Raw genomic sequence first — 26423 nt, forward strand, 5'->3', positions numbered from 1 at the left:
TTGGTATGAAGAACGCCTCGGCAACATTTTAACGTCTTCTTAACAGCGTTATATCAGACCTGGAAGGCTGCGATAGATACATTGATGACGTCATCAACCACCACGACACGTGGGAAGACCATCTACGCGGGATTCGTGAATTCTTCGAGAGACTCACTACCATGAAATTGACTGTAAACTTATTGAAATGTGAATTTTGTCATGCAACTGTTGAATTTTTAGGCCATGTTGTAGGACAGGGGCAAGTTAAACCTGTTCAGACCAAAGTAGAATCAATCATAGATTTTCCATCTCCTGGAAACAAGAGAGAGCTGATGAGATTTCTTGGTATGGCTGGATACTACAGAAAATTTTGGCAAAATTTCTCTGTTATAGCAGCTCCACTTACTGCTTTGTTAAAGAAAAATGTCAAATTTGTCTGGTCAGACGAATGTAAGTCTGCCTTTGAGAAATTGAAAGCCATACTATCAAACTCACCAGTTCTGATTGCTCCAGATTTAATAAACAGTTTAAACTGTTTGTTGACGCCAGCGATGTAGGTGTTGGTGCTGTTTTGATGCGAGAAGGTTCTGAAAAAAATTGACCATCCAATTTGTTATTTCTCGAAAAAATTGACAAACACAAACACCAGACAAACACCAGCATTGATTTTGGCTTTGAACCAATTTGATGTGTATCTCTGTGCACTACAGTTGTGCCTGTGTTGGTCTTCACAGACCACAGCCCTTTGACATTCATTGGGAAAATGAAGAACAAAAATCAAAGAATTCTCAGGTGGAGTTTGACTTTGCAAGAGTACAACCTTGACATCAAACACATCAAAGGGAAAGACAATATTCTGGCTGATGCTTTATCAAGGATTTAAATGTTACTTGATATTTTAAGAAAATTTCCTTTTCAAAAAAACTTTCTTTTCTTTAAGGAGGGGTGTGTTATGTATGACACTAAAATACATATAGTTATTAGATAAGGGAGATAACTCCTATAGCTTTATTATCGATACATCCTATAAAGGTCATATCATTAATTTAGGTTATAGAACTTTCTAGAATAGTATCATGTATATAAACAAATATGTTTGTAAACATGTTGATTATAAGTAGGGATCTAGAATGATCTATTTCCAGAAAGCTCTGTGTGTTTATTTGTTTACTGTTTTTAGTTAGATATTTCTAGAAGTAGAAGGTTCTCCAATATTCTTGAATTAGGGTTTAGCTATATATACTCCAACTGTCCAAGGCTAATCAGAACTGTAATGAGACCTGTAATGAGACATATCAAGAATTGTACAGTGCCATATTAGATTCTATTGGGAGAGCTATTGTGACTTTATCTGTGGATTATTACAACACTTTGTGTGGATTTATTCATACTGCCTGGAACTTTACAAATTATCTGTGGATATTTATTTTCCTCGTGGATTTGTGATTATTGGTAATTTGAAACCTGGAAGGATCAAGGATAATACCAGTACAATCACATACAGATAAGTAACACTTTAAATCATCGTATTACTCTTGTGCCACCACCAATTACTTTAGATATTGTAAACCGTTTCTGTATAGTATTGTATATATAATTAAATTGTGTTTTGAATTTAGCTGCTGATTTCTCATTTCTGTTATTCTGGGTCATAACACACGATACTATCGACAATGTCAAGTGTGTGAAATTTATTTTATCAAACAAGTAAGTTGCTGTCACGGAATTTCCTGATGTCGATAAAAATATATAGAAAATGTAGAAGCTTAACTTTTATAAAAACAAAAACTTTGAAATAATGAAAGCGTTGAAATTCATTATAATAATACCTGTAATAGGCTTTATTCTTTTTACGAAATAATCCTAGTCGGATCGGCCTTTTGTCGCACATAAACATGTAATATACATACCGTTACTACGTGACTGTGTCATTTAACACGTCATCGTATTTGTGTATGTATTGTTCCTACAGAATACAAGACAGAGGACAGGATAGAGAACAGGACAGAGGACAAGACAGAGGACAGGACAGAGGGACAAGACAGAGGACAGGACATAGGACAAGGCAGAAGAGAGAAGAGTAATGACTCTTGGTGCATGGTCATGTAGCTGAATGGATTTTCCGTTTTTCAACTTATCTATTAGAGTATTCCTTCATCTCCATAAGAAGAATTTGTCTGTAGGAAGAAAAATATATGTCTTATGTTATCATCTGCTTATAGTCACGTTTACATACTAATATATGATCACGTAAATATTTCGTCTATGCTGTAATATGTTAATTACGTGAACCTTTGAATACATTAGTGTGTTAAAAGATATTTTATTCAAGTTATGAAAAAAACATCTTTTTAACACATTTTTATGTGCAATACTGTGTCAGGTTCTATAACTCTGCACTCTGTGACCCATCGTCAGAAAAAGGATAATTACTAGGACAACTTTCAATGGACAAACAGATTCTGTTTTAACTTCAGTTATGATGCAATAATGTAATTCTCTAATGGATAGATGAAAATCATTGCAAGTCAACAATTCAGCTTCATAATAATGAAAACTGGGTAGAGGATATATTTACCAGTATAAATCATCCAGACATCTGGCCATTTTGCGATGTTCCAAAGATATCCTGTTTTTGATAGAGAAAAAATACCGTTTGTCGAGCATCTTTAAGTTACATTGGGCTTTCGGTAGCTCGTTAACGTTAACTTTAGGGTAGGCCTTGATTTATTCATTGTAATTATCATTGATTTCTCGCTCAGTATATTTGATTGATTGTATAACATTAGACATTATCATATTAAATGTATGTGAGTCACAAAAGCAGCTGCTTTTATTTATTAGTCATTTTGGTGTTTCACAGGAATTATCAGATATACTGAGTAATCATATTGTGTTATATATCATTTGTAGTATATTTAGTCTTATTTATAGTTTATATAGATAGCAAGTCATCTGATTGTTTTGTAAATATTACCACTTAGGAACACAAGTAAAACATATTTCATAATTATCTATTAGTAATAATTGATATGGAATCTAACAAACGACATTGATGTTGAATGCAAACCACTAAGGTGATTGTGTGGAAACTGTTACAAAGGCTAATGTAATGTAATAGTGGTAGAAAGAACTCACTAGACCAATTGTATCATATGTCTGAATGATAAAAGGAATGAAAAATAAAATTAAAAATTGTATATAACACATAATGATAGTATTGTGTAATTCACTTTTTTAAAATGGTAAACATCTCCAGGTCGCACTTGTGATCAGTTTTCCTACAATATGATTCCATAGATGCTCTTTCAAAGGAATCGAACTCAATCCAGCAGCCGCCGCCATTTTGTCACGATGTACTCAAATTCCAGCGACACGTCAATATTGACTTACGTCACAAATGATTTCCAGCCCATGAAAATCGGTGTCTTTAAAGTCGTTTTACTATAATATTAAATTTACCTTTAACTGCATTTATAACATGCAAAATTACAAATGACGACTGTTATTTCATATGAAGTCAAAGAAAAACAAAAATGTAAATATAGGAAACAAATATTTCATCTATCATAAAAGGATTGCGTAAATTGATAAAATCAAATAATATCAGGAAGCATTGTGTTAAAATTACTAAATTAATCTTTTTAGAAATGGTTTGACCGCAGATATATTTGTTTCCTATAATTACATTGCATATTCGTTTTCCTTTCATTTGATTTGCATACAATAGGTTAAGATAATAACATCTTATTTTGCTTTGGTCATTTGAATGAATCCCGGGAACTGAGCGGAAATACTGACCAATCGAATTTGATAGTTCAGTAGAAAAAGAAAACATGTGGCAGCCTTCAGTAATAACTTCGTATTCTTGTGGCGAATGTCTGTGAAATTTCTACAATTTTTTTTCCTGTGTAATGTCAACATTTGGTACTGTTTGCTTAATCTGAGCTGATTCTTTGAAGGTGTTGTCGTCAATTTTTCAATATCATTTATTTCTACGGTCTCTTTGCTTTTACGTTCTTGCAGTTAGTCAAAAAAAAACTTTTATCAACGATGACTTAATCCTCTATATGGATTTTGACCAGTTTCTATGTCAACATTAGTGACGTCATAATGGACACGTTTTGGATGTCAATTATTGCATTTAAGACTTTGGCGTATTGTTTCATATAGTAACTAGGAGAAGTGAATGCAAATATAAATATATAGAAAACCCTTGTTATATATAGTGCTCTTCTAATCAGGGAATGAAAAATAATGTCAAAATAATATAATTATTGACATCAATGATATTTTAATCGTCCCGTAACACACATGTTTTGGCATAATTTAACTACATTAATACACTATGACGTCAGAGTCAATATCATGTGAATTTTGTAGCCCTTTCCATACAGCATTCTCTTGGCAAAAAAAAAAAAAAAACCAAATAAATAAATACACTAGGGATATTTTACATGTATGCCTTCCAGTTGAGATGCTGCCCAAAGGTGTACCACGTGATCTGATTTGGTCACGTGAATATAACCGTCCCTGCTCGTGAAAAAAGGATTGTTGTTGTCGTGGCGTGAAATTTAGTACTTGTGTGATTTTCTCCTTTATTTCTATAAGCAAACCTTCATTGGCCGGGGGATTAGATCTATAAGAGTCATTCCCCTTCATTGCACTCGATCAGTAATGACAGGGTGAAACGCTGAGGAGGGTCTTTGGTAAATCAGAATCACATATACAGATATTAACAATTGTTACATTCATTTATGTTACAGTTATTCTTAAACCCAGAGGTGTTAAGATTTTGTAGGATTGTCATTCTTTAGGAGATACATGCTGGTTGTGGTATAGCGATTGTAAGAAAGAAAACATATGTAAAGCATAAAGCACTAACAAGATGTATGATATATGATACCTACACTTGGCCCATTGACAGTTTGTACCCTGCCAGAATTCGAGAGTATCTTTCGCAGTTCCTCTATCTCGTTGTGGCTGAATTCACATACATCTTTTCCAGACTGGTAGGGATTAGGCACTTGGCATTATTAGATATGGGTGATAAATTGTGCGATACTCAATTATTGATTCTGTCAAAGCTTTACGATATCAAGATATCTTTACATAGAAGGATCAAACATGAGTGGCTATGTAATACCGATATGAAAATTATTAAAAGAGTTCAATAATTTGATATGCCATGAGGCTTTAGGAGAGTGTCATATCAAATTATTTAACGAATTTAATAAACATATTGCGTTGCCATCAGAGTGAGATTATATTTATCAAATAACTAGTATTTATGGAAATGTAAATAAAAATTTCAACTTCGTTTCTATACAAGAGTGGTGAAATCAGACTAGGATTTGACGTTTTCTTCTACTAAGACAATCGTGCAACGTCATATTTTCATAATGACGTCATTATTACCTGTTACGTCACAATAGTATTATTACATGTGTGTCGTACAATATTTAAATAATATAAAATAATTAACTGTAAAAATTACATTATCATAACCCTTTAAATAAAAATTCTAAAAAAGCGGCAAAATTAATTTTAATGATATTTGAAAAATACCTACGATTCGTTTTAAGGACTTTTTCCTAGGATATTTTCATATCACATAGTACATGTATTTCCACTGAAACATTTATCCGATCAGTTGCCACAATTGTACCAACGATTGCTATATCATACTCCAGTGTAAAACAATTTAGGCTTAGGTGAAATTAAAATGAATGAATTTAAAATGTTCAATGTCCTTTTCAAAAATTTCTCTTGAATAAAAAATATTTTTAAAATGTTGTTTGTGCCTTTTCTGGATGTTCATTTATGTCTGGTGACGTTCCTACAGACATATGTCATTGTGGAGTAGGATTGTTTAAGTGTCTAGATATAGAATACACGAATTACTCCATGAATTTCCCCTTATATCACACATTAGGATCATTAAATGTAGATGATCGGCTAGAGATAATCTAACGGATTATTAAATCATATTTCATTTAATTATCACTACAGCCATCATTTCTTTTATAATATATTTTAGGAACGTCACAGCCGTATTATAAATGAATTGTTTAAGCTTGTGTTCGTACCACAGTAATGAAGATATGTGTCCCACATTCCACTGCCTTTCGTGTGGTTTTTATTCAGTCTGTATTAGGCTGCTTTATCAGCCTTAAAGTACGGGTCTTTTGAGTTCACGGTTCTGCATATTTGGCAATCGATAGCTAAAAAAATATACAGATCTGCATTGTCTAAACTGCCGAGTAATTAAGAACAATGAAGCATTTTACAAATTCGCAGAAACAAGCATGACGTATATCTAGATGTGTCTTTAGCGTATTTCATTTCTAATTTAAAAGTTTGAAGTATGCCATCAACTGCTTGATAGATAATCCTTTTTCGCGTCTTCACATTATACAATACTATATGATTTTCACCAGAACGAATTTGGTGAGCGAGGAAAATGGATGACACGATGCAAGTGTTTGTAAGATGGGAAAAAACAAGAACACCATTATTGATATACACAAAGTGAGTATATTTGTTGTACATACAGAGTCTTTGAGATTAAAGTATAGGTCACCTTACCCGGCTTGTAATATTTTTAAACTTTATACTTGTATACTTTTATTTTGTACATTTTAAAAAACGAAAGTGAAAAACAAAACGAAACAAAAGAAAACATCCCCTGCTTAATAATACCTTGCTGTTCCGTTATGTCTCAAGAAAAGGCGTTTCTGCAGATTCGTACCAGTTGTACTTAACTGATACGACACTGTCTAATGGAAGGCGTTTGGGTTTTTCCAATATGGCGACACTCATATCAAAGAAGCGCTTCGAATTCAAACACTGGTCATTTTATCTGCAACCATGACGGATGTAAAAATTATTACCTGAAAACAATAAATCGAATTTTAACAAATATGAATATATTACGTCTTGCTTTCAGTATTTTTCACCAAAAAATAAATTTCAATGACAAATGAAATAAATATGGTCCGCCGTCTTAGAAATTTTGACATCTAAGTTTGTCTTCTTTTGGTTTTATGCCTTATGAATGACCACTTTACAATTATTACTAACTAATAATATTGTAAAAATGTAAAATGAAATTATAGATCACAATTTGACTTCATGGTTTGATCGTATGTACTAATTTCACTGCATTGTAGATGTTAATGTAATGATTTTGGCAGTACTACAAAACAACATTTTTAGCTCTTATTTTTACTTGTAAAATAGATTGAAGTATTGCTATTCTCTAAATGTTGATAACTTTTTGTGGCGAATAATATATTAAAAGCTTTTCTTGATTGGTAAGTATGGAAAATACGGCACATATTACTTTAAAAAAATTTGGGTGTACATAGAATCGATTATGAATCATTGGTATTGTTTTGTTCTTCAAAGCGAGCTACACCATTGTCACCATATAATACACACAGTGAGGTTATTTAGGGTTAAATCATTTAGGTATGGTATTGTCATTTAAATTGCAAAAGCATTGAGCTAATATATATTGTGGCGACATTACCTTAACTGGTTTAGTTAAATCTTCAATTTGAACGTTTTTTTAGCTACTTAACAATAGATAATTAAATTTATAAATATCATATGAAGTTATCGCTGGATGTCGATCTGGATGTCGATTGTGTATTAAAATAGTACTGTCAAAGGGCTAATTCGTAAAAAACGATATTTCGCGTCATGTTTCATTTCCGCCATAAAATATAGTACCTAAATACAGAGTAAAATTTAATTTTGATACACTTTAAATAAGCAATTAACCCTTAATGTGTAATTCAAAAGCAAATGCGCCAAACAAATAGTCCAAGGTTAAAAGCTAATCAGAATCAGGGAAGTTGAGAGCCGCCTGTGCCTTTATACGGGGTCAGTAACTGTCTATATAACGAATTTATCGCATCGAGGACCATCGATCAATTTGTTTCATTATGTCTTTGTTTATTTTGTCAAGAATCTGAAGTCAAACTTGAATCATGCTGCCAAATGATTCAAACAATCGCCGTTTTAAAATAATTATTCAGAAGTGGCCTAGACCAAAATATTTATTTACGTATTTCTTCCTGGAATCTGCAAACATACTCTATAAGGAACCTACAAAATAAGTACTGAACAATTCATAAATCAACAATAATTTCGACATTCCTAGTATATGAAAGTAGTCCTACCCCAATACGACATCCGTAATATACGAGCTGTATATCAAAATCACTTTAAAGAAAAGTGACACAAACATCCATCCAACATTTAAAGCGCAATCTCTTTGATCATCTCCGCATTCTCGCTGAGATAAACGCTTAAAGTTATAACGATAATTTGATTGAAGAGTGAGGATTGGTCTGCTCTAGATACGAGCCCTCCGTTTGTTTACAATCACAGTCGAGAGAACGCTTGAATTGTTGCGTTTGATTTTCACTGCGCAACTCGTATTTAAAAATGTATTTCATTTGATTCGAAGTATTAAAACGATTTAAGTTAATTTTACACAAAAAATAACAAGTAAGATATATATATTTACGGCAATGAAATGGTATATTTAGTTTAAGAAAATGTGTTTAAATTTTGAAGCGATGGCGATATTGCACAATAATAAAATTAAGCTCTCAGCCAATCATTTGGGGACATTTCTGTCCGAGGTGCGATAAAATTATTTCATTTTCGTTTAGGACACGTCAATTGAGGACCTAATGAGTAAAATAGCGGAATGGAATGGAATAGACGCAGCAAGTCAACGTGTCCTATTTGCAGGTAAATGCACCGTTCATTATTGAATTATTTTAGACATTTCCATTTAGATGACGCTACTGATCTGATATTTATATTTCAAGGAATTTACAAAAAAACCTTTCATTTAGTCAAAATTTATTTATTATTTACAGCCAGGGAGCTACAAATGATTAAGAATGGGAAGAAGATGTATCTACCAGACTATAACCTGAAAAGACAAGTCCCTGTTATTTGTAGTGTTTCAGCTTCCGGGAGGAAATGACCCGGATACACAAAAGAAACCCCGCCTTAAACAACTTGATGATGACGTAGAGCGATCTGGTTCCCCAGATATGATAACTTGGGAAGATGAACCCGAATATCAACGTGCAAAAATGCCTTGTGGACATGCCATTGGTACGTATGCCGTCGTAATGATATATCTGTGATTTTTATTAAATTGATACGTTTTTCCCATGGAAATTGACGATTAATGTAACGTTAAAATTATATCAAAGGTGGGGTTACAAAATCCACCACTCTCCGGTTTTTTTCAAAGTTTGCAGTGTTAAAAGTCTAGGTACATAAAAAGGCATAATAGGCCTGAAATATAATACTTTCGTATGTGGCAAAGGGACCCCTTATGTCCACATTTTGAACATATTTTTTAGTTTTTAACTATTTCTGTTGATAAAAAAATACCTAATTCTTTATGTCATACCAATGTATAATGATATTTACTTATCATTTTTTACTACAAATTGATTTTATAAGCAAAAAGATTTAAAAATATTTGCAGGATAAAAATTAAGGATATTGGGTTTGCTCGAAATATTTCGCATGTTATCGATTTTGTCCACGCTTTTAAACCATTTTAAAAACATGCCATAGGTATCATCTTATAACGTAATTTTTTTCAAAAACATTAAAATCCGGGAAAATAGAATTTTATGGGCTGAAATGTAGCCAGGAGATTTTTTTCTAAAAATCAGTATTTGCCCTCGATGAGAGTAAATTAAAATTGACCATAGATATCATAATAAAACAACAGTTAGTGATAGAACTCGGTAAACTAATATATATACTATACAATTAGTGCATTTTTTCTTACATATTCCAGTACAGTACAAAAAAGCTTAATAAATAAATATACTATTGGGTGAAACTTTTTTTTTAAATATTAGAAATCACAATTATAGGAAAGAAAAAATTTTCGTCAGCAACTCATACTTTTAAGATACAAATTAAGATTATCCATCCCTCTTAAAGATAACAACTATTTTGATTTTAATTGAATTCAAAATGATTAAAGAGGGAAACAGAGTTGTATTTGCGTTTCAAATAAAATAGGCCGGGATCAAGGGGGGTCCACGTGCACCCCTCCCCCACAACTTAAAGAACCAATGTTTTTCTGAAGCCTTATGACCCACTGATAACGAAATCGAGAGGTAACATTGTAATCAAGATGGCCGCTATCTCAAATTTCACTAACAATTGAAAAAATAGTCATAACATTGACATTTTTCAACCGAAAAAGACAAATGAGGTATCAAAATGACCACAATAGAACAACAACTACATATCAGGACCATATAATCCAATATATGTAGTTTTTTTCTAAGCAGGAAATGAAAAATCGGATTTTAAGCTCAAAATGGGTAATTTTTAAGCAAATTTTTCATATTTGGCTTGACGCAGCAAAAATGTTTCCCAACCGCAAACTATTATTTCTAATCAGTTATTTGGCCTCTTATCAATCAGTAAAACAACACCAACAAAAAAAAAAGAATGCTAACATTGTATAAGCTCCGGTTATGACGTCATCAAGATGGCCGCCATCTAGATTTTCACTAACAATTGAAAAATAGTCATAACATTGACATTTTTCAACCGAAGTAGCCTAATGAGGTATCAAAATGACCACAATAGAACAACAAATACACATCGGGACCAAATAATTCAATATATGTAGTGATGTCTAGGCAGGAAATGAAAATATCGGATTTTAAGCTCAAAAATGGTAATATTTCAGCAAATTTTTCATATATGGTTTGACGCAGCTAAAATTGTTTTCCAACAAGAAACTATTATTCGTAATCAGTTATTTGACCTCTTATCAATCAGTAAAAACAACAACAACAAAAATATATAGATATGCAAAAGAGAATTATTGTTATACCATCATTTGGATTACAAAACATCACCGGATGCGTATACAAGGCATGTGATTGCTATTTTTTTCCAAACCGCTGAGACTACAGGTTCCGGGTGTCTTAGAATTTCCTGAAGATAGCATTGGCTATTGACGATTAATGTCTTAACACATTTGAATTTTAAGTTGGCTTAATATCGAAGTGGGAAATTCCTAACATAATCCATTTTCATGTTCGAAAGTTTGTAGACTAGTAGCGTCTCAAAATGATTTTTACAGCACAACGCCAACTAATAGGGTATCAAATTACAACTGAAGAAAGCATTTGTTTCCGTTAATACCACGACACTTTCCGAAATTTGTGTCTTTTAGAAATGGCACACCCATTGTTAACTCTATGTCCTGTGTATAACGTAAGGAAATGTCAGATGGTTACTACAGTATCACATATTTCTTTCAATAGTTCTTAATGATAAGCATCAGCGTTGTGCGTGCTTTCTCGCCAGAGTGTCGTTGAGCTGATGTGACATTACATTACCGGTTAACCATCGTGGTTCTAACTTGTCAACAGTCCATGGCCAGAGGTAACATCAAGAACATCGGGTTCGCGGATGTGGGAGCTCTTCTTGTTTTCAACCTAGTGATTCACATATCGTATATGATGTTCCAGACCTCCCCGGTAGGATGGAAAAGACACCAGATCCACATTCTTCGAAGGTTTGAGTTGCTTCTCCTTAATTCGTATGAAGCACAATTCTTCATCCTGGTGAACTTTTAGTGACCATAGATGGCACAGGTGAATTCTTTGAGGTCATAAATGAGGTCCTCTCTTTGCCAAGTCTGGAAAGCACTGTAGAAAACTTTTTTTTCTGGAGAGTCTTCAATGGTGTCTCCACGCATACACCAGATGCGACACAACCAGTGCCTTCAAGGGACTGGAAAAGTCTGACCAATGAAAAACATTTAACATTTATGACCTCATTAAAGTATCGATGATATCACCTATGTCATCTGTTGTCGCACGAGTGTCCACAAGGTTGATGAATGGTGCTTCATACGAATCATGAAGTTATGGAATCATTACACCGTTCGAAGAATATGGATCTGGTCTAATTTCCTGAGAAGTCTGAAACAGCATATACGATATATTAGAATCTGAAGGAGATCCCACATCCCTGAACCTGTTGTTCCTGATATAAACTCTGGCCATGGATGGGTCATGAAAGATGACAGGCTAGAATAACACTGGTAATATAGTGTCACATCAGCTCATCGACATCGAAGACGACGCTCAGACTTTCGACGAATTGGATACTGATATCCCGATTACTCTGATTCGGAAAGCATGTACCAGCTACCAGACATGCAGAGTCACGTCAGAGGATAGTGCAGTGAGGCAGCAAAGCACGCACAATGATAATGGTTATTATTGAATTATATGGTCCTGATATGTAGTTGTTGTTCTATTGTGGTCATTTTGATACCTCATTTGTCCTATTCGGTTGGAAAATGTCAATGTTATGACTATTTTTTTTCAATTGTTAGTGAAATTCGAGATGACGGCCATCTTGATGACGTCATAACCGATAGTTCATCCCAGTTTATACAATGTTACCTCTCGATTTCGTTATCAGTGGCTTCAGAAAAACATTGGTTCGTTAAGTTGTAGGGGGAGGGGGTGCACTTGGACCTCCCCTAGATTCCAGCCTAAAAATGTTTAATCTTAAACGAATACCAGCACCACAAAGGCTACAATCATAATTTTGACAAATCCGGGAGCCCTTTATTGCGTTTACAATGACAACAAGGTATCAAAAATTGTTACTATCTCATTCGGTATACCTCATAATCTCATATGTTTTTACGTAGTTATTATTTAAATTGTCATATATTTTTTAAAATATATGATTAATACATTTATCTTAGCTACATATCTGTTTAGGTAATTGTTAAAATTAATGCATGTGTCATGACAATTATAAATTTAGACCAAACTTTATCTCAATATTCTGCAACATTTTATCTTTTAAATCATATACATGAATACAGCAGCCATGGTAGAATTTCTGAATCCCATTGGTGGATGACCATCGGCTTGTTAGCCACATGGACTTTCTGGTCTGTATCTGGTGGGTGAAGGTAATTTCCTCATGGCTGCTGCATTCTCATTTCTTTATCATTATACTTTTTGAAAAACAAAATTACTATCTATAATCTCATTAATAATATATGATATATTGTCATGACTTATGAAACATATACTTTCAAATGTTTTCAAATACTCTTTTGTGTCATTTGTATATATACATTTTGTTACCAGGGAGAGAACAAAATATAGTATATAGGCACTGCCTGTTGTTCGATCCTATTTCAACTTGTTTGTTTGAAATAACATTTTGTTGAAATGAAATAACTCATATGTACCAATTTTCATTTATCTAAAGATCTAGATCTAAAGATGCCCTTTCTAATTAACTGCTTTTCTCGGATTTTAATTTCGAAACTAATTTACACATAGACAGAAAAAGTCATGAAAGTATTTTTAATGTGGGTTAAAATTGTGGACAAAACCCGTGATAAGGTGAAATGAGATGACAAAAACAATGACAAATGTTTCGCTTTCGTTATTTTCCAAAAGTTTTATTTTTCGAAAAAAATATTATTTCAAATAAAGTTTTCTGTTAATGATAAAAAATAAATGACTTACATATACGATCTACTTAAATGATTAAAAAAAGAAAAATATTAAAGAGAAATATTTAACAGAAGCTAACCTAATTTGGCATGTTTGTGCAGGTACTTTTCAAGGGGTAACTAGTAGTACTTTCGATATACAAAGTTTCAAGAAAATTTGGCTGTGGGTTTCTGTGGGATTTTTAACATGAGCTTGAACACCACCTTTACAGTTCCAGAATCCCTGACCAGATTCTGTACGTATGCCGTCGTAATAATATTTCTGTGATTTTGATTAAATAGAGATGTTTTTTCCCGAGGATATTGACGATTTAGGAAACGAGAAATGCTAAAATTATATCAAAATTTTCAGGTCCAGAATCCCTGAACCGTAATACTGTAGACGTTTGATGGCACTTGGAAAATGGGCAGTTCCAATGTCCATATAAAGACATGGGACACTTTAGAATGCTGTGGTCAGATTTGGGAATATTCTATAGTCAGCCGCCATGGTGTACTGACCGAGGACGAAATGATTTACTTCGAAAATAAAACGTCAGAAAACTATATGCGTAGAGCTGCCGGTATTCAAGAATGTCCTAAATGTCAAGTTTTCTGCATGAGGCGAAATTCCAAAGATAGGCGGATCGTATGTCTATCCTGCAAGAAAGACGGCAAAACGTACGAGTTCTGTTGGTACTGCCTCGGCGACTGGAATTCACCTGGAACCAGTAACTGTGGAAATGATGCATGCACTGGTGAGGATCCGCGACTGAAAATCCTGAAAGAAGCCAGACTAAAAGAGGTAGTTGGAGTTGAAGGATGCCCATCGATCCGAGCCTGTCCAAAATGCGGATTGCTGATTGAACATACAGAAGCCTGTAAACACATGGTTTGTGTATGTGGCCAGAAATTCTGCTTCATTTGTCTTACCAAACCTAGAGCCGATGGCAACTATCGCTGTGGAGCCTACAATAATCCTTGCAAAATCGCTCCTATCCAAGAGAAGATTGGCAACATGGATGAGGATAACGAAGACACCTCAGTTGTTACTGGAGATGAAACTGCTGACGATAATACAGAGCGAACAAGTTTGACCCTTAACATCGACTCTGACCTGGAATCGTCTGAAGATGAAACAGAAGTCTTTTTACAGACTGAAATAGACATCTGGTACGAGAGATGGTATGCTGCTCCTATCCAAAAGAAGATTGCTAACACTACTGACGAAGGAACAGAGCGAACAAGTTTGACCCTTAACACCGACTCTGACCTAGGATTGTTTGCTGATGAAACCGGATATTCTGGCGATATCGAAATCGACAGGTTGAACGCGCAGAAGAAGATGCAGATAATGCGGTGCAGAATACTTCTAGCATATCAACCCAAAGGCATTCAGCGCGAAGTGATGAAAGTGAGTCGAATGTTCCTCAAAATGTCAATAGTATCTTTTTCCAAATGCATTCAACACTAAGGGAAGAATTGGAACGGGATACTTCCATTAGGATGATCGAAAGAGGGAATGTGGAAGAAGAAACAGATGAATTGGTACAGAACACTTCTGACATCACAATCCTAGGCCAGCCACATCGAAGTGATAGGGATGAATATGACGCCAATTCTGAATCGGGATCAACTCGGTCGGAGTGTACGATTTTGTAAACTTCACAAAGTTTGTTTATTTCCAAAAATCTGTGTTATAACCATCTGTTCTTGATAAATCAAATTGTGTGTTTTAGTTTTGACGAAAAAAGACACGTCACCCTGAATAGTGGACATAAAACGTACTTGATACTATTATCCGTTGATTACCAGGAATTGAACCTGAACTATAATTTCAGCTTATTTTACCTGGAATATTGATGAATAACCCGTAATGTTTGTAGACACCTTTAATAGTGTTATGTATCGCGCTATGTATTTTAGTTATGTTGTAAGGAAACTATTTTTAAATTTCAGACTTGAGACCAATCTCAACTGGAAGGCACACATGTAAAATATCCCCAGTATGTTTGTTTATTTGGTATTTGTTTACTGGCAATTGTTACTTGGAAATAGATCGTTTTTACAATATACGAACAACTTATTTATAACTTCCTGTATACTACCTTGCTATATTGTGTGGGAATTATTTAGTGCACAATGTGGTAGAAATGCTTATGGACAGCCGAAAATGAATTTTACTACGTTTATTTAAATACTAATGTAAACTGTGTGAATAACTGTATGTATATTATGTGTTTTTTTTGACGGTGATTTCTTTAATTGGGGGGAGCCATTCGACGACTAAGAAAAATAAGTAATCCAAGGAGTAACTCGCAGTCAGATATAGGTAACAATTTAAAGCGACCTGTATTTTTTTTCACCTCACCAAATTTTTGAGTGGTGATATTATAACTGTAGGCTTTGTTATAATCGGTGTAAATATAATTTAAATTGTGATTTTCAAATTTAGTTCTCATTACCCCATGCGCGCGTTCAGTGGTTTTACAGTAGCTGATTTATGTGTATTTTTACTTTTTGTATCTTACACCATCTATTCGAGGGGACTCGATCAATACCTCTGTGGTTCATTTATCATACACTGTACTAGTTACCTTGAGTTGTGGACAGATAATGTCTGTCATTCCGGCCAATTCACATTCGATGTGTGCATGGTACAATCTCATATAATGGATTAAAAAAACCTTCTTTTGTTAAATTAGTATTACAAAATAATTGTCACACTATATCTTACTCACGGTGATTAGACCAATTTTGGCCGTTATTTTAGTGTTAAATTGATTTCAAGATGTATGTGTATTTAATTATATTCAATGTGTCCTTTTCATAAGTTTGTCTTCTTTATAAAAAATATTTCAAAAAATGTGTTGTGCCTTTTCTAGATGGTCATTTGATGTTTGGTGACGTTTCCTACAGACACAGCTCATTGTGGAGTAGGAATTGTTTGAACAAATGTTTATATATCAAAATAAAATTACATTGAGCAATATACGTGCTTATTTTGAACTTAGACAAAAATATTATGGATGGGATGGGTTTGGGACTGGGACCAGAGGGGGATTTTTATTTTTTAAACTTTAAAAATGCTGTTTTTGATTGGCCGACATTACATTGTCGCAGCAAAGTATTCAAATCAAATGCAATATCCCTGAAATCCTCGGCCAATTATATGTGACGTCATAAACTCTTTTGACGTTGAGACGTAGCCATATATTAGCATAATTAAGGGACATTTCGATTTCAGTGAGGTTAAGGTTAATCTATGTAACGTCATTATATTGTAACTTCAATAGAAACGGAAACGGACAAAATTGTCAGCCGCCACAGCTGATCCAGCGGTAAAACTTACCGATTCTATCAATCGGAAACATAAGGTTTAGGACATTTATCAAATATTGTAATATCAATAAACTACTCTTGGAAAAGAAACAGTCCCAAATATTTGTAAGATCATTGCGTCAGTGTTAGTATATTCTCTTTGAATGGGATAATTATCATGTGAATTTCATGAATAAAACAGTTATCGACCTGTTTTCAGTTTTTGATAGAGTGATATAACCTTTGGTGTGCGGCCTCGCGTTATATCACTTCCTCGGGTTGTGATAACTCGCCGTGTCCACCTGAAAATAGGTCGATAATCGAATATTTAAGACTTTTTTGTGCAATGACAAACATTCATGCATTAAAGTCACTTCCTTGCGTTTCATAGGGTCCGTAATGATTGACGTATGTGCTTATTTTACAATAAGTCTATATAAAAGTTCAACTGTATATAATAACGTGGTATGGTTTAAAAATTCATTATTATATTCAACCGACTTAATGGTGAATAAATGACACTTTACAAGATATTACACCTAGCATGTTTAGTTTAACGTGTTTCGACACATGGACGTATTGTTATCAATGGTTGGATTTTTCTTAAAGATATATTGATTTTGGTACGCAATTGCCTTTCGCCAAAACGGTATATTCTTCTAGGAAAATAAACTATGGCCTTAGGACACTTTTTTGTAAACGATATAATTGATTTGTACTTTTTTAAAATCGGAAGATCATTTAAATAAAGCATGTTCATTACTGTTAAAAACGTATTTTAGGAAAGTCAAATGCTTCATGATGGTGTAAGAAATTAATGGGGACTTGCATGTTTATAAATAATTTGACATAACTTAGAACTTTCGTCCGGAATAGTTTTGCATTACATGTACATCACTAAATGCCTACTTGTTTGTTTATTTTGATTTGTTTCTTTGTAGCTGAAGTATCATCACCAGCAGCAATTATTTACGCAAATAAAATAATTAAAATAATGTAGTTAGGGTTCTGTTTTTATACAGTAGTGACTTACTTCGCCCACATTACCTTGTCTAATATATGTACATGGTTATAGTGTCGAATTCCTACTGTGATACACGTATATGCAATGTCATGGTCACCAGATAGTCGAACCCTCTAACAATAAATCATTACTGTATATCACAATCGACTCACGTGTAAAAAACCGATGAAAAGGAATGTAGTATCATTTTTCCTTAAACTTAAGAGGTATATATCACACACGTAGCCTTGATTAAGTCGTATTATGCATGTCCTATCAGCCTAACAGTAGGCCTATTATTTAATCATGTTAAAGGCTAAACAATCGCTGCAATGCACCTATAATTATCCATTGTTTAATTAATGATGACGTGTACAAATCAGGAGAAATGAGTTAATCTTGGTTGTAATCTCATTAATCTTGCTTTTCTTTATTCTAAATACTGTATTGGTTTTAGTTGAAAAGTAAATCTTTCGGTTTATAATAAATGGTGTGTGTCGAGCCTGTCCAAAGTGTGGGATACTAATTCAACACATAAAGGTTTGCAAGCAGATGAAATGTGTCTGTGATCAGAGGTTCCGTTTCATTTGTCTAAAGAAAGCTAGCGATTCTGGCATCTACAGCTGTGGAACCTTCAGCAGTCATATTACACATGTGACACATTAAAACATCTACACAGGTGAAATAATAAGATATCAAACAAATTATGTGATAAATAAACTTTTACTGAAGACCATAACTAACGGCTGGTTCTTTTGGTAGGTACATGTATTTAAAGGGACATGAACCTTAAATAAGTTGTTCTGTATGCTTAGATATGGGTTTCAAATGTTTATTGAATATTTTATTACAATGATTGGTTATCTAAAACGACAGGAAAAACGTTGGTAATACCCTAACCCCAAAAATGATAAAAATAGACACCTCCGTGAAGTTTGATTCCTAGTTCCCAGTTCCTTATTCCATTACTTATTCGATTCCCTGATTACTTATTCGATTCCCTGATTTACCTATTCAATTTCTAGCTAGTTCTAATTACCATCAGTTCAAAATGGTTCAAAATGCATTATTATGTATCACAATAATCTAGTTGACCTCTTAATTACTCATTATAAGGGCCCATTACTTATTCGATTCCCTGATTACTTATTCGATTCTCTGATTACTTATTCAATTTCTAGCTACTAGTTACCATCAGAAATGGTTCAAAATGTATTATTTATGCATCACAATGATCTCTAGTTGACCTTTTAATTACTCATTAAGGGCCCCCATTTACTTTATTCGATCCCTGGGGACAACCTGACCCCCACATATTACTTATTCGATTCCCTGATTTACTTATTCAATTTCTCTAGCTACTAATTACCATCAGAAATGGTTCAAAAATGCATTATTATGTATCACAATGATCTAGTTGACCTTTTAATTACTCATTAAGGGCCCATTACCTATTCGATTCCCTGATTACTTATTTCGATTCTCTGATTACTTATTCAATTTCTAGCTACTAGGTTACCATCAGAAATGGTTCAAAATGTATTATTATGCATCACAATGATCTAGTTGACCTTTTAATTACTCATTAAGGGCCCATTACTTATTCGATTCCCTGATTATTTATTCGATTCCCTGATTACTTATTCAATTTCTAGCTAACGTAATTCACACCATCATGAAATGGGGTTCAAAATGTGCGGGATTACATTATGTATCGCCAATGAACTAGTTAACCTTTTAATTATACTCAATTAGGAGAGGGAGGCCCATTGGACCAAGTACGATTTGACCCTGATTATTTATTTCGATGTCCTGATTACTTAATGCGTCAATGTGTCGGTTTGCTATGTGGTTTACCACAGAAAATGGAGTTCTAAACATACAGTTATAATTCAGGGCCCAATTAACTAAGTTTTACTTTTAAGGTACCTCAATTACACAGCGCCCATATACGTCTTCGATTGCCTTGATTTACTTCTCGGTATTCCCCTGATGTACAAATTCGATTTGCCTGGCAAATGTTAAACGGTTAGAAATGAGTTTCCAAATACATTAGTTTTCCCAGCACAATGATCTAGTTGACCTTTTAATTACTCTCATTAACGGGCCCATTACTTATTCGATTCCCTGATTACTTATTCGATTCCCTGATTACTTATTCGATTTCTGCAACTTGATTAACGTTAGAAATGGTTCAAAATACATTATTATGCAGCACAATGATCTAGTTGACCTTTTAAGTACTCATTAACGGTTCATTACTTATTCGATTCCCTGATAACTTATTCGATTCCTTGATTACTTATTCGATTTCTGGCAACTGATTTAATGTTCAGAAATGGTTCAAAATGCATTATTATGCATCACAATGATCTAGTTGACCTTTTAATTACTCATTAAGGGCCCATTACTTATTCGATTCCCTGATTACTTATTCGATTCTCCTGATTACTTATTCAATTTCTAGCTACTAATTAACATCAGAAATGGTTCAAAATGCATTGTTATGCATCACAATGATCTAGTTTGACCTTTTAATTACTCATTAAGGGCCCATTACTTATTCGATTCCCTGATTACTTATTCGATTCCCTGATTACTTATTCGATTTCTAGCAATGATTAACGTTAGAAATGGTTCAAAATGAATTATTATGCAGCACAATGATCTAGTTTGACCTTTAAATTGCTTATTAAGGGCCCATACTTATTCGATTCCTGATTACTTATTCGATTCCCTGATTGCTTATTCGATTCCCTGATTACTTATTCAATTTCTAGCTACTAATTATCATCAAAAATGGTTCAAAGTGCATTATTATGCATCACAATGATCTAGTTGACCTTTTAATTACTCATTAAGGGCCAATTACTTATTCGATTCCCTGATTACTTATTCGATTCCCTGATTACTTATTCAATTTCTAGCTACTAATTACCATCAGAAATGGTTCAAAATGCATTATTATGCATCACAATGATCTCGTTGACCTTTTAATTACTCCTTTAGGGCCAATTACTTATTCGATTCCCTGATTACTTATTCAATTTCTAGCTACTAATTACCATCAGAAATGGTTCAAAATGCATTATTATGCATCACAATGATCTCGTTGACCTTTTAATTACTCCTTAAGGGCCCTTTACTTATTCGATTCCCTGATTACTTATTCGATTCCCTGATTACTTATTCGATTCCCTGATTACTTATTCGATTCCCTGATTACTTATTCAATTTCTAGCTACTAATTACCATCAGAAATGGTTCAAAATGTATTATTATGTATCACAATGATCTAGTTGACCTTTTAATTACTCATTAAGGGCCAATTACTTATTCGATTCCCTGATTACTTATTCGATTCCCTGATTACTTATTCAATTTCTAGCTACTAATTACCATCAGAAATGGTTCAAAATGCATTATTATGCATCACAATGATCTCGTTGACCTTTTAATTACTCCTTAAGGGCCAATTACTTATTCGATTCCCTGATTACTTATTCGATTCCCTGATTACTTATTCGATTCCCTGATTACTTATTCAATTTCTAGCTACTAATTACCATCAGAAATGGTTCAAAATGCATTATTATGCATCACAATGATCTAGTTGACCTTTTAATTACTCATTAATGGGCCAATTACTTATTCGATTCCCAGATTACTTATTCGATTCCCTGATTACTTATTCAATTTCTAGCTACTAATTACCAACAGAAATGGTTCAAAATGCATTATTATGCATCACAATGATCTCGTTGACCTTTTAATTACTCATTTAACGGCCCATTACTTATTCGATTCCCTGATTACTTATTCGATTCCCTGATTACTTATTCGATGTCTAACCACTAATTAACGTTAGAAAATGGTTCAAAATTCATTATTATGCATCACAATGATCTAGTTGACCTTTTAATTACTCCTTAAGGGCCCATTACTTGATTACTTATTCAATTTCTAGCTACTAATTACCATCAGAAATGGTTTAAAATGCATTATTATGCATCACAATGATTTCGTTGACCTTTTAATTACTCCTTAAGGGCCCATTACTTATTCGATTCCCTGATTACTTATTCTATTCCCTGATTACTTATTCGATTTCTAGCTACTAATTACCAACAGAAATGGTTCAAAATGCATTATTATGCATCACAATGATCTCGTTGACCTTTTAATTACTCATTAAGGGCCCATTACCTATTCGATTCCCTGATTACTTATTCGATTCCCTGATTACTTATTCGATGTCTAACCACTAATTAACGTTAGAAATGGTTCAAAATTCATTATTATGCATCACAATGATGATATTTGACATTTTAAATGTTCATTGAGGGCCCATTACTTATTTGATTCCCATATTACTTATTCGATTTCCTGATTACTTATTCGATTCCCTGATTACTTATCCGAATTCTAGCTACTAATTGACATCAAAAATTGTTTAAAAATAAATTGGTATGCATAATAATGATGTATTTGACCTTTTAATTGCCCATTAAAGGCCTCGTACTTATTCGATTTCCTGATTACTTATTCGATATCACGATTACTTATTTGATTCACAATTACTTTATCATATCGAAAGTGGTACAAAATGTATTAGTTGGTATTGTAATGAACTATTTGATATTTTGATTTAATACTAAGTGGATAAGATGGTTTTCAACTGCATGGAACATCACAAGAGGACGATGTTGCTCCGTCTCCTCATTCAGATTGTGTCTTATATAGAATTTCTGACAGTTTGTCTATAGGGTGGGTGAGGGTTGGATATCCGAGCCAGAATAAGCCGACATTCAGGACAGAGTTATCTCTTCTCTGAACAGGGCATTACGAGCGCTAGCTTCATTACAGTGGCGTCTTCAGAATGACGTGCGTTCACGAACATTAGCGGAGGCTCGCTTCTGAACGGACATACACGCGCGAGCCTATCCAACTAGCTGTTCGCACGTAAATCCAATTAGATATCAAAAATTAAAAGATAAAGAGAGACATGTTGCACTTATTAAAAACGTGAGCTTTCATTCAACCCCTACTTCCACTTCAAACACTTCCTGTTTATGGAATTTTTAATTACATATTTATTCTAATATTAGTGCCAGAACAAGTGACGGGAGGGTACCATATCGGATGCGCGTCCAAGCACTTGCTGCCGTTCAGGATGACATATTTAATTTCTTGTCGTACATACGCTTAAGGGAGCGGTCGCCATCCCGTATCGCTCGCCAATTCAATATCTTGTTGGCTAGGCGTTTTTCTGTTTTAAAAACCCGCGCAATCGATGAACATTGCCGTTCCTGTTTGTTGACTTCATCTTTTCTGGGTCCACTCTTTTTGGGAGGACTATTTCTTCTGTTCATAAAGGTTTGAAGGAGGACTTGGTCGCTTCTGTCCTTATTTGAAATGAATGCAGATCGTGAAGGCAAGTACCTCGCAGGTATCAGCGCGACCCAAGAAGAAGGCTAAAATTTCAGCTCCCCAGTCCCCTGTGCAGCAGAAGTGGAAGCCTTACTTCAAGGACAACAATGGGAATGATCCAAGCCCTCTTGGAGATAAAAAGAAGAGTTTCTGACTCCCCTTCCTTGGTCATTCCAGACAAAGGGTCTGTTCTGGAGGACTACGCTCCTTCAGTCTCAAATTCTGGTCCTTCTGCCGCAAGACTAGGCTTCATGATAGGAAAGGATTCTCCAACCTGGGAAGGTTTCGATCTTCCTCCTCACGATCTGCCTGTAAGGAGGTCGTCTGTCTGCCTTCCTTCCAGAGTGGAGGGAAATCACAGAGGACTCTTGGGCCTAGTCTGTAGTTGTTGAGGGGTTGGGCATTCCCGTCTTGCGGAATCCTTCTTGTTGACAAAGCGTATCTTCTTTCCTCCTCCGGGGATCCGGATAATGCACTTTTAGAGACTAAAGAACGCGGTCGAGGAGGTACTTATTGAGGACTGCACAAACAACTGATTCTATTCAAGAATATTTCTGGTCCAGAAGAAGTCCAGAGCATGGCGTTCAGTCATATATCTATATGATTTCAACAGGCACGTTGATTCTCCTAACTTCGAAATGGAGACTCCACCGGTCATCATAGCTTCAATGTGGGCCACTTCAGTAGAAGCATACTTCCAGATTATCATCAAAGGGTCGGCACAACAAGCCGTCATGTCATACGCAGCTATGCTGAGAAAGTATGTACGTATGCTTTTAGATACTTGTATAGTGGAGCTAGATCATTTTAGCATTATTTTATGCCAACTTAGAAACCACGCAAATCAATTAAACTCAGATTTATATCAAGATCATCTCATTGATAATGCATCTTGTATTTGTGGCAGCTCTGTTGAGGATGTTTGTCTCTTCTTTCTATTTTACCCTGGATTCATAACTGAAAGATGACTTTTAATTGACTCTATGTCTCTCCTACAAGTAGATATCCAACTCAATCTTAAGTTGAATCTTAAGCTAAATGTTTATGTATATTAACTTGCTAACAAAGGGGAAGTAATCACCTAAGTTATGATCTAAATTCTGCAATGTGTTCATGCATCCAGAAATACATTGAATCAACAGGTAGACCTTTAAGCTTTTAGAAACTTTTAAGTAAAATTAATATATTTTTAATGCAACTGCATATTTACTTTATCTATTCCTACTTTCCCCTTTGCTGTATCATATATTATGATGGGGCTTGACCAAGAGACTGGCGAAATTATGAAGGTAAAGAACAAACAAATATTGATTTCTTTTCTTTTATGAATATACATGTATTTATATATAATAATTTACTCCCACAGTGTTGCTCATGACCTGTATATTTGTGGTCGGGTAGGCACTTAATAGTAAAACACCATGGACATTTAGTGCTGCCTGGTTACAATGAATGTCGGGAGTGAGAGTGACATCGAGGGATTAAGTTCAGAGTCAAAATCCAGTTTAACTTAAATCAAATTAAGCGAATATTGAATACTGATCAATTAATACCGTTATCATTTAGTGTAATACAACAGAAAGTTATGCATGTTATTTGTCGCTATAGGTAATTTCTATAATATATTTACATCATCATCTATTAGTGTGTTTTTCAGTAACATGCACGATTTGTGTCAATTTTAAAATGATTAAATGTTATTTTATATAATCAATCCAGTACAAAGTGTTTTTAAAATACGCTTTTGAAAATATGCTTCTACATACATGCATGCAATCGTGTGGAGAGGACGTATATAGGCCTTGCCTGCTGCCCGATCAAACTTAAATATTTTGATTTAATAAATATTTTGAAACATAACCGCCTTCTTTGGTTTTCACCAAGCTGCTGCAGGTTGTCATGAGGTTTCCGCACTCCAGGGAAAGTATATTTCGACGATTCTCTCATGCTCCACCTAGTGTGAGCAGAACACCCATTTTGCCCTTCTCAGGGCTTTGTATTCCTGGGGAAAACATTTCAACACGATTCAGAGTATGGCTTTTCCATCGTAGGAGAAGTTCGATAAGGCCAAAGATCTTTCTGGTCTTGTTGCTCATAACTGGTCCTACGTCCACACTCGTTGGTTTCTCAGTTTCTGGGTTACCTCAACGCTCTGGCAGATGTGGTCGCTCTGGGAGACATTACATCAGACATTTCCAGATGTTCCTCCTCGCGAACTGGGTCCCTACCATCAGGAAATGGGAGTCTTGGCTTCCTATCAATCATTTTGTGAAAGAGATTGCTCGTTGGTGGAATATGAAAGACAATGTTCTCCGTGGGGAGGTTTCAGTTGTTCAAACCAGCTCCCACCATGACCTTGTTCACGAATGTGTGATTGATAGGGTGGAGGGCTTATCTCGGTGGCCATTGCCAATCTGGGAAACAGCTTTCCGGGCTCTACGGCGGGTGGAGATGAGGGCTGTTCTGTTGGCTCTGCAGGCTTTTCAAAAGATTCTGCATTCCAAAGTGGTTTGTGATGCTACGGGCAGTGAAGCATCTCTGCAGTTTAAGTTTTGGTCTGCCGAATACTCTCTCTCTAGGCGCCGCCAGACGGTTCTGACACGATGGCTGCTAAATCCCTCGATCTTCGAGGGCATATTTCAAGGGTGGCAGGAGCCTATACAAACAGACCTTTTCGCTACTTCCCTGAACACTCAGTTGCCAACCTTTGTTTCTCGGTAATGTCAGATGACCGTCAAGGCCCACGGTAAAAACCAATTTTCATTATGTGATACAGGGTGTCCCAAAAACTATGATACACTTTCAAAGTGTTCTAGTTTTTTTTTATACAGAACGTAAAGCACGAAAAGATTCCATTTGTAAACTGCCTGAAATTAAAATTTTCTTTTTCTTCATAAAAACAAAATTATACATGGAATCTTAAATAAAAAGCAGAACATGCAGTCAAAACGACATTACCACTGACATTTGAGCATCTTAAGAACACTGGTATCGAAGAGTTGTTCTAATACCTAATATATATATATATATATGGACGTTTTCTGGTGTTGGTGATTACGTTCTGTAATTCTGGTAATACTCACTTAGAAATGATTTGATTTGTTGAGAAATGGGACATTGAAGAACCAAAATCAC

At 34.6% G+C, this 26423-nt stretch overlaps 1 protein-coding gene and 1 pseudogene across 1 annotated transcript; both read left to right on the forward strand.

The window, feature by feature from the left end:
- The first annotated feature begins 5894 nt into the window (after positions 1-5894).
- On the forward strand, positions 5895-9240 carry LOC138313058 (uncharacterized; annotated as a pseudogene).
- A 4756-nt stretch (positions 9241-13996) lies between these two features.
- On the forward strand, positions 13997-15567 carry LOC138313057 (uncharacterized). Its single transcript, XM_069253712.1, has one exon. It carries the CDS (start codon positions 14067-14069, stop codon positions 15006-15008), a length of 942 nt encoding a protein of 313 aa, XP_069109813.1. The 5' UTR covers positions 13997-14066; the 3' UTR covers positions 15009-15567.
- The last annotated feature ends 10856 nt before the right edge of the window (positions 15568-26423 follow it).

The sequence above is a fragment of the Argopecten irradians genome, unplaced genomic scaffold (genome assembly GCF_041381155.1).
Source record: "Argopecten irradians isolate NY unplaced genomic scaffold, Ai_NY scaffold_0569, whole genome shotgun sequence".
NCBI lineage: Eukaryota > Metazoa > Mollusca > Bivalvia > Pectinida > Pectinidae > Argopecten > Argopecten irradians.